This window comes from Nicotiana tabacum, chromosome 18, assembly GCF_000715075.1.
Source record: "Nicotiana tabacum cultivar K326 chromosome 18, ASM71507v2, whole genome shotgun sequence".
Taxonomy (NCBI): Eukaryota; Viridiplantae; Streptophyta; class Magnoliopsida; order Solanales; family Solanaceae; genus Nicotiana; species Nicotiana tabacum.
In genome coordinates, this window is record NC_134097.1 from 33886709 (window position 1) to 33897210 (window position 10502).

Sequence of the window (10502 nt, forward strand, 5' to 3'; positions counted from 1 at the left end):
GGTGGAGATTGAAAATGTTGGTTTATGTTTAGTCAACAATTGCATGCTGAAAATGTTGGTTTATGTTTAGTCAACAATGGCATGCCAATTGGAAGAGTTGGTGGAAAGAGTTGGTGTGGATGCTAGGAGGAAGCTTCCTCCTTTGATGTCACCCATGACATCAAGAGGAGGTAGTTTGATGTCACCAATGACATCAAGAGGAGGTCTTTACCTCTATAAATAGATGCACTCCTTCATTTGTAGAAACCATCCCAAAAATAATACAATACATTGTAGTGAGTAGAGAGTTAAGAGAGAAATTCTCTTAAGTGTAATTGGGAACTCTCCCCTTCCTTTGTTAATATTAAAAAGGCAACTGTTCTCTGGTGGACGTAGGATTATTTTGATCCGAACCACGTTAAATCTTGTGTTCTTTCTTTTACGTTTCCGCTAACACCCCATAGTTTCATTGTCTCATATTATTGGCTTAAGCTGGTTATCGATGTTTTATGATATATTTTGGATTGGTTTCGCTGAGTAGTATTATTTGTGTGAAGTTTCATAATGTACAAGCTTTCCGTTTGCTTTGGTTTGAGGTTTAACTATTGTGAAGAGTTTTGAGTTATATTGTGAAATTTCTGTAATTATTAAGTAATTGATGCTGATATGGTAGGATCGGGTTGCGAGCCGCAACAGGAGGAATAAGGGTGATATATTGAGGAGGAATAAAGGTTAAATGCTATTATACGATGGGATCAGGTTGCACGCCACAACAAGAGGAATAAGGGTGGATTGATCTGGAGTAATAAGGGTGAATATTCATATTGATATTGATATATGGTGGGATCGGGATGCGCGCCTCATCAGTTTATATGTTTATGTGTCTTTCTTCTACTGTGTAAGTTATTCGGTAGCTTTGCGTTTCACTTAAGGATTGGTTATAGCTTAATACTAATAAGACACTTGAGTTCTGTATTCATTCCTTGCAAGTTACTGTTTTATTTTGTCTTGTCCTTCTTTCTACTTTTATTTTACACTGTATGCAGGTTATATTGTAATTGCCCTGCCGTAGCCTTGTCACTACCTCGTCGAGGTTAGGCTTGGCACTTACTAGTACATGGAGTCAGTTGTACTGATACTGCACTCTGCACTTCCTGTGCAGATTTTGGAGCAGGTAGTGGCTGATCGAGAGGTCGAGTGCAGATATTTTTAGCTAGGAGACCCAAGGTAGTCCTGCTGGCGTCCGCAAGCCCGTCCCCTTCTATGCTCCTACATTTATTGTTTTTACTTCCCTTCATAAACAGTTGCATCTTCTTTCGAACGAATGTTTGTAGCAAATCTTAGTGTGTTCGTGGATTGTGACACCGGATTCTAGGTAGTAATAGCAATAGTATTAGTAATAGTATATAAACAAATAGGCTATTTACTTACTTCCGCATTTATTTCTACTTGTTTTAGCTTGTTTACTTTTAATCACCGGAACGTAAAGAAATTGGTTAATAATAGCCTAACGCTGGCTTGCCTAGCAAATTTGATGCTAGGCGCCATCACTGTCTCGATGGTGGGAATTTCGGGTCGTGACAACAAGGCTAGATTGGTTGTCAAATATTTTAATTCGAAAAGGGGAGTTGATTTTGATAAAATCTTTTCTTCAGTTGCGAAGATGTTATCCATTCAGGTTGTTCTTGGTTTGACTGCAAGTCCAGATTTAGAGCTTGAGCAAATGAATGTTAAAACTGATTTTCACCATCATGAATTCGATGAAGAAATTTATATGGAGCAGCCATAAGGTTTTGAAGTCAAGGGAAAAGAGAATTTCGTTTGCAAGTTGAAGAAGAACTTGTATGGTTTGAAACAAGCTCCTAGGCAGTAGTACAAGAAGTTTGGTTCTTTTATGAGTCAGCAAAGCTTCAAGAAGACTTCTTCAAACCATTATGTTTTTGTGCAAAAATTCTTTGATGATGACTTTATTATCTTATTATTTTATGTTGATGACATGCTTGTTGTTGGTCATAATGCTTGCAGGATTCAGAAGTTGAAGCAAAGAGTTGAATAAGTCTTTTGCTATGAAAGACTTAGGACCAGCAAGACAGATTCTTCGCATGCAAATAGTCCGTGACAGAGAGGCCAAGAAGTTGTGGAAGAAAAATAAATTCAGAAAGTACTTCACAATAGTTGGTACCTCCTGTTTTACCGTTTCCCTTTTGGTATTAGCTAAATTACTGTTACTTTACTTCGCAATAGTTAAACCTTTCAACTAGGATACTAGTTACCACTTGTTTCCTTCTAGTTTGATTTGTGTACGTTGTGCACTAGCGAGTCTTCTCTAGATTGTTGTAGGTGTAGTGGCTGCAGTCTGGGATGATAGAATAAGGGCATGTCCTCGGGTGGGACAGAGTGTGGGGCTGGGGTCAGGGGGTGGGTTGGGTAGCAGGGGAGGTAGAGGGGGCAAGGGAGCCTATAGGTTGAGAGTCGGGTCATGGAACATAGGTTCACTAACGAGTAAATCCATAGAGTTGGCGAAAATCCTACAGAAGAGGAAGATTAATATAGCGTGTGTCCAGGAGACTAGGTGGGTCGGATCGAGGGCGAAAAACGTGGATGGGTATAAGTTGTGGTACTCTGGTGTCCTGAGGGGTAAGAATGGAGTGGGTATCCTGGTAGATAGTCATCTTAGAGAGTCTGTGGTAGAGGTCAGGCGGGTGAATGATAGACTAATGACTATTAAGTTGGTGGTGGGTGAGGGTACTTTAAATGTCGTTAGCGCGTACGCACCGCAAGCAGGCTTGGATGGGGATATTAAGAGGCGCTTTTGGGAGGGGTTGGATGAGATTGTTCGTAGTATACCGTCTTCTGAGAGGTTATTCATAGGAGGAGATTTCAATGGCCATATTGGGTCATCTGCAGGTGGGTACAATGAGGTGCATGGCGGCTTTAGTTTCGGCGAGCGGAACGGAGGGGCATTTCGCTGTTGGACTTTGCCAAGGCTTTCGATCTAGTCATTGCGAACTCGAGTTTTACGAAGCGGGATGAACATTTGGTTACTTACCAAAGTTCGGTGGCGAAGACTCAGATTGACTATCTCCTCCTCAGGAGATGCGACAGGAGGTTGTGCGAGGACTGCAAGGTTATCCCAAGTGAGACCCTCTCAACGCAGCATAGGCTTTTGGTGATGGACATTTGTATTAGGATAAGGAGGAAGAAGAGGTCAGTACAAGGACGCCCCAAGATTAGGTGGGGAGCCTTAACTAAGGATAAAGCTAAGGAGTTGGAAGGAAGGTTATCGGCAATGGGAGCTTGGAGAAGTAGTGGGGACGCAAACACAATGTGGTCGACGACGGCGGCTGTATAAGAAAGGCGGCGGGAGAGGTGTTAGGGATATCTACGGGCCACAATGGTGGCCACAAAGGGGATTGGTGGTGGAATGCAGTTGTCCAAGGTAAAGTGGAAGCAAAGAACGGCTTACATGCGGTTAGTAGGGAGCACTGACGAGGAGGAGAAGAGAGAACAGTCAAAGGTATAAGGTAGCTAGGAAGGAGGCGAAGATGGTAGTGACGGAGGCTAAGACGACAGCTTTTGCTCGTCTGTATGAGGAACTAAGGAACAAAGGTGGGGAGAAGAAGTTATTCCGAATCGCTAAGGCGAGAGAGAGGACAACTCGGGATCTGGACCAAGTGAGGTGCATAAAAGATGATGACGGCAAAGTTTTGATGGGAGATGACCAGATTAAGAGGAGGTGGCAGACCTACTTTCATAAAGTTCTAAGTGAAGAAGGGGATCAGGATATTATACTTGGGGAATCGAGGAATGCCGACAGTCACCATGAATTAAGTAATTGTAGGGACATTGAGATCGATGAAGTCATGGAGGCAATGCGTAAGATGAGAAGGGGCAGAGCTACCGGGCCAGACGAAATTCCGGTTGAACTGTGGAGGTGTGTGGGTAGAGCAGGCTTGGAATGGCTTACTGCATTGTTTAGTGTTATATTCAAGACTAATAGGATGCCTGAAGAGTGGAGGTGGAGTACAATGGTCCCGTTGTATAAGAACAAAGGTGATGTCCAGAGCTGTAACAACTATAGGGGCATCAAATTACTAAGTCATACCATGAAAGTTTGGGAGAGAGTGGTAGAAATGAGAGTGCGAAGGACGGTGTCTATTTCAGACAACTAGTTCGGGTTCATGCCGGGGCGATCTACCACAAAAGCTATCCACCTTATTAGGAGGATGGTGGAACAGTACAGGGATAGGAAGAAGGATCTCCACATGGTGTTTATTGATCTGGAGAAAGCGTATGATAGGGTTCCTAGGGAGGTCTTATGGAGCTGCTTAGAGGATAAAGGGGTCCCGGTTGACTATATTAGGGTGATTAAAGACATGTATGATGGAGCTAAGACTCGGGTTAGGACAGTAGGAGGCGACTGTGAATATTTTCCAGTTATTACGGGGTTGCACCAAGGGTCTGCGCTCAGCCCATTCCTATTTGCCCTAGTGATGGATGCACTGACTCATCATATTCAAGGGGAGGCGACATGGTGCATGTTATTCGCTGATGACATTATTCTAATTGACGAGACACGAGGCGGCGTCAACGAGAGGCTAGAGATTTGGAGACATGCTCTTGAGTCTAAAGGTTTCAAGTTGAGCAGGACGAAGACGGAATACCTCGAGTGCAAATTTGGAGTTGAGCCGACGGAAGCGGGAGTTGAAGTGAGGCTTGACTCTCAAGTCATTCCCAAGAGGGGTAGTTTCAAGTACCTTGGATCGGTTATTCAGGGGATCGGGGAGATTGACGAGGATGTCACACACCGTATAGGGGTGGGGTGGATGAAGTGGAGGTTAGCGTTGGGAGTCTTGTATGACAAGAAAGTGCCACCGTTACTAAAAGGTAAGTTTTATAGAGCAGTGGTTAGACCTGCAATGTTATATGGAACTAAATGTTGGCCGGTAAAGAACTCACATATCCAGAAGATGAAAGTAGCAGAGATGAGGATGTTGAGGTGGATGTGCGGGCATACAAGGATGGATAAGATTAGGAATGAAGATATTCGAGAGAAGGTAGGTGTGGCCCCCATGGAGGACAAGATGCGGGAAGTAAGACTCAGATGGTTCGGGCACATTCAGAGGAGGAGCACTGATGCACCGGTGAGGAGGTGTGAGCGACTGGCTGTAGTAGGCACGCGGAGAGGTAGAGGGCGACCTAAGAAGTATTGAGGAGAGGTGATCAGACAGGACATGGCACGACTTAGGATTACTGAGGACATGGCCCTTGACAGGGAATTATGGAGGTCGAGCATTAAGGTTGTAGGTTAGGGGAAAGTTGTGAATATTTCTACAACACAATAGAGTGAGACTAGCCAGTTAGGAGTTAGACTAAGAATGTCATTGGTCGTCTATTGATGCAGGGCTTTACCTGCTAGTTTTACTATACCAGCCATCTATTTTGTATTTCGTATTCTGTATTTCATATTTCATATCTCTTATACTACTGTTATTTTATTATGTATTTTTATGGTACTAATATATCGGCTCCTGTTGTTTTTTGAGCCGAGGGTCTCCTGGAAACAGCCTCTCTACCCTTCGGGGTAGGGGTAAGGTCTGCGTACATATTACCCTCCCCAGACCCCACTTGTGGGATTATACTGGGTCGTTGTTGTTGCTGTTGTTGTTGTACTTCACAAATTCAACATGGATAAAGCTAAGATTGTAAGTACATCTTTAGCTATGCACTTCAAATTTAGCACGAAGCATTGTCCTTCTAGTGATGATGAGAAGGAAGATATAAAGAAAGTTCCTTATGCTTCAGTTGTTGGCAGTTTGATGTATGTAATGATTTGTAGGTCTAAACATATTGATATGAGATATCATTGGATTAGAGATGTGTTGATTCTAAGTTGCTTGAACTCGAGAAGATTCACACCGATAATAATGGTTCGGATATGTTGACTAATGCTCTGCGAACAGGGAAGTTTGAAGTTTGTTGCATGAACCTCGGAATGGCAGTCTCCTCTACATAGTCGGGAGGGAAATTGTTGGATTTTTTGTCTTGTTCCATTCCTATGTGGGTAAATAAAATAGCTTTTGGACTAAGCCCATTTTGCCTTATAGCCCACTAATGTCAAGACATATAAATATGACCTATTTTAGATTAGAAACATAACAAGAGGAAAAACATAAGGGTGCAGCAGTTTTGAAGCCTGGTGAGAGAGAAAAGTGTGTTCTTTTGCTTTAGAAAATTTCTGCTCAGACAGTCTGCTTCAATAACTCGTTAACCGTTGGATCGTGCTCAAATTTGAACTAGCAGTTCTTAACATATGGTTCTTAGGGTTCCACAATGGAGATTGGATTTGGAAGCCTATAACTTTGATTTTGGAGATGTGAACAGTAGCTCATTTTTGGGGTGATTTCTCTCTTTTCTTCAATTATGGTGCAATTTTATTTTTATTGTTGTTCTTGGTTTAGCACTTGCTTTTTGGTCAATTTTGAAAACTTTTGTAACTCTTGTTGACTGATTAAGTGGAGCTTTGAGGGCCTTCGCTCCCGTGGTTTTTTAACATCTTCACGTTGAAGGGGCTTTCCCCGTAAATTTGATGTCTCGTATCTTGATTACTTTTGCCTTGTTATTCTTCGTTTGTGTGTAGTATATTTGTTGCACGTATTACCATGTGCCAATTTATTGTCTTCTCCTGGTTCAAGTAGATTGGGAAAGTTTGACTTGGGTATTATTCCGTTGCTACCTTATCGCGCACATTGCTTGTGCTTGTTATTTCCCAACAGGATGCTCTAATGAAAAGAGGAAGGCAACATTGATGGTATGGGAGAAGATGTGCTTACCTAAAAAAATTTGGGGAGTCAATATTACGAATTGTATAATGTGAAACTTTGCTCTTGTTGGCAGGGGCGGCCCGACGAGTTCTGTAGCCTAAAGCCAAATTTTATAAGGGGCCTTAACTTTTTTTTTACAAAAAATTATTTATTTATTTAAAGTCTATTTTTCTAGCGTTTCTTGGATACAAAATTATTAATAATTTTCTTATAATCAATAACTTCTAATAAGTCTTTCTTAATTGACAATATAGCTAATCTATTTAACCTTTTATTGAGACATTATTGATCTTAGGTGAGATTTTATCAATTTTAATTTTGATTTTTTTTTCCTGAAATAACGAAAACAAGAGTTATTAACATTATTCCATAAGTATTATAGACATTGGAAAAAGAATCAATTTTTTTATTTGACCAAGTGTATCAATTAAACTATTATCTTCCAATTGCACTATTTTTATCTTATAAAATAAATCTAAACCATTAATATCGAATTGATTATTTTGCTTTAGAACATTCAACATTAACAGCTTGTTTGGATGGTTGTTATGCATCGTTTCATAATGTATCGTTTCATAATGTATCGTATCGTATTGTACTGTATCATTTGATAAATACAATGTTTGGATAGATTGTGTCGTTTGCCATCATTTCATAATATCACGTACCAGCAATATGAAGAATAAACTTGCAATATTATAAAGAAAAATTATGATACAAGGTAAAATTACTATATAAAAAAGTAGGGTAAATGATAAAATAAAATAATTTAATAATAATAAAGGGTGAGATTGAGAGAAGAAGACAAGATAACGACGCGACCACACCAAATGGTCATTACATAAAGTGGCACATTTCGTCGTCATGTAACAGTGGATTTAACGATACGATACAATAAAATTTAAGTAACAATACGATACGATACAATGGGTAACAACCATCCAAACAAGCTGTAAGGCAATATTTTTTCAAATTTTATCATTTAGTGATCTTAATTTTTACCGTTAAATAGAAAACCAAAAATTATTTCATATGCTTCGAATTATTCAAATCTATTTTGAAGTGAAAAGAATAGCCTTGTCTACTATGTATAAAGTAATCAACTCCAAAGTATTCTTCGAAAGATTTTGAGATTTTATTATCAACATTCTCATCAAATTGTTACTTCCTATATATCATATGTTTCATACAAAATTTGGGTTCGATATTCATTTCAAGTGCAGTATTTTTGACAGAAATCATAGCAGTTGCAAATCCTTCTTCTCTATACTTGTTAAAGAAAAAAATCAAACTTTTTCACTTCACAAAATCTTTTTTAAAACTTATACACATCATATTAGGTGTAACAAAAAATTAGGCCCCAAAAAATGTGGGGCCAAAGCAATTGTTTTACTTGCTTAATGGAAGGGCCACCCTGCTTGTTGGGAAACTGAGTTGGCTGCTAGGAGGAAAAAAATGATATAATGTGGGTGAAATGGGTTCATGGAATATACATGAAGAATAACGAGGATATATAGTCACACAACACCAACTGATTTTAGTTGGTACTGGAAAAATATTCAGAAGATCAAGCTGGCTATGGGAAGCTGGTATATTAATAAATATATTCCCTAACTACCAATGGGTGTTATTCAGTCTCACGGAGTTATATTGCCATGATGGGTGAAAAACCACTTACGGATACAGCTGAGCTTGTTTCGAATACAGTGATGCTTCCTAAATACAGGCATTTTGTGGTTAACACAGGGGAGACTTCCAACAAAGGAAAGAATGATCAGATTGGGAATACCATGTGATAACACTGCATGGCACTTTGAAACTATACAACATTATTAACTGAGTGGCTGAGACAGCAGAGGTTCTTTAGATGTAACAATTTTGTTTTTTATGGTAATATTTCAAATTTTATTGCCAAAAAAAAAACATCGCCTAATAAATTAATACACTATATATTTTTTATTTGAATACATTTTCCATATTCTAACTAAATATACCTAATAAAATAAAAGCATGAAATTTAAAGAGTTTATTAGCAGGCCACTTAAAAATAATAACATTAACGTTAATAATAACTGTGTATTTGGTAACTGGCAGGACTAAAGGACCTGTTATAGTAGGCAAATTGTACTTATAGTAAAATTTCTTTATAAGTGAAATTCATTCCCACTCTATTCCCTCTCTGCGAGACGTTTAGGATTGATCTCATTAAGGTTCACAATAGTAATACTCCCTCCGTTGTTCAAATTAGATGGCATACTTTCTTTTTTAGTCTGTTTCAAAATAAATGGCATATTTTTAAATTTGGGAATAATTCAACTTCTCGTTTACCGAGAAGCTTTTATAAATACAACAAATATCGTAGTCCCACAAAATTTTATTTTTACACCTTAAGATTTTAAGACCACAAATTTCAAAAATTTCTTTTTTTTTTTTCTCTTAAACTCCGTGGCGAATCAAACTAACTCGTCTAAATTGAAACACATGTTCAAGAGGGTGCATAAATTAAAACATAGAGAGTGTATGATGAGATTGAAATGAATAACTTAGTACATACCTTTCTCTCATCCCCAACTCCGGGGGCTGGATCTTCATCTTGAAGAGCCTGAAGACCATAACTATTATTCCGCCTGATTTCTTTGACCGTTTCCCTGATACCTCTGATCTCTTCTGCTGCATCCTGGACTCTTTTATAGTGAACCAAGTCCATATATCTTGCTATTCCTTTGTCCTTGTGAAGCTTTTCTGCAATCACAAATTTATCAATGGCGTCTTCAGCTATGTTCACTACCTTTCTTATACGCTTCACCAATCCTCTCAGAACTTCATTCTCCGTTCGGCGCTTTGCAGCTTGTGTCAAGAAAGCATTAAAGTCACTTAGATCTTGAAGTAAATTCTCAGCCTCGCCTTTTACTCCAAGAATAAGTTCTGCGTTGTCTTGCAACAACTGCATCAAGTTCTCCAATAGGAAATTCACAGCTACATCTGCCATGGTTACTTCCTCTTCTCTTTTTTAGCAGATCGAATTAAAGCAGAGAAAATATTGGAATTTGAAGGCAGATTTATTTTTAGCTTTAGCTGAGAGATGTAAAAGCAGAGCCAAAGGTACAGGCAATAAAGGTAACTATTATATACTAGTACAAGTGAACTTCGATCGATGTGTTTGTTTAGCTTTACTTTTAAATACTCTATATTTTTTACTATTGTTTTAGTTTGTCATATAAATTAATGACTTGATGAGTACCGTCCAAACGGGTTTTATCGTGTATATGTTTAATATTTAAGATTTTTAGTATTGAACACATTATATATTTAAAATTATGGGTTCATATATATTAATATTATTCCCTCAGTTTCAGATTAGATGACACACTTTCTTATTTCGCTCTAAAAATAATGGCACCTTTTTTCAATTGGAAATAATTAAACTTTAAACTCTTTATTTCACACATGTTACCCTCAGTGAGAAGTTTTTATAACCACACAAATATCTTGGTCCCACAAAACTTTTATCTCTTAATCTTTTAAGACCACAAATTTCAAAAGCTTTTTTTTTTATTAAACTACGTGTTGAATCAAACTACCTCATCTAAATTGAAACGGAGGGACTATAGTTTAAGTGAATTTTACCACATAAAATTATGCTCTGCATCGAAAGTACTGTGTTTCGATGAACTAGGTATTTTGAAGTTGCATCCATTC

At 38.6% G+C, this 10502-nt stretch overlaps 1 protein-coding gene across 1 annotated transcript in view; it reads right to left on the reverse strand.

The window, feature by feature from the left end:
* The window catches only part of LOC107820725 (putative late blight resistance protein homolog R1A-3), a 31204-nt gene extending 21252 nt beyond the window's left edge, over positions 1 to 9952 (reverse strand). Inside the window, exon 1 of the mRNA XM_075236768.1 lies at positions 9358 to 9952. Coding sequence (XP_075092869.1) covers positions 9358 to 9792 — 435 coding nt within the window. The 5' untranslated portion in view covers positions 9793 to 9952. The remainder of the gene's footprint in view (positions 1 to 9357) is intronic.
* Positions 9953 to 10502: the final 550 nt, after the last annotated feature.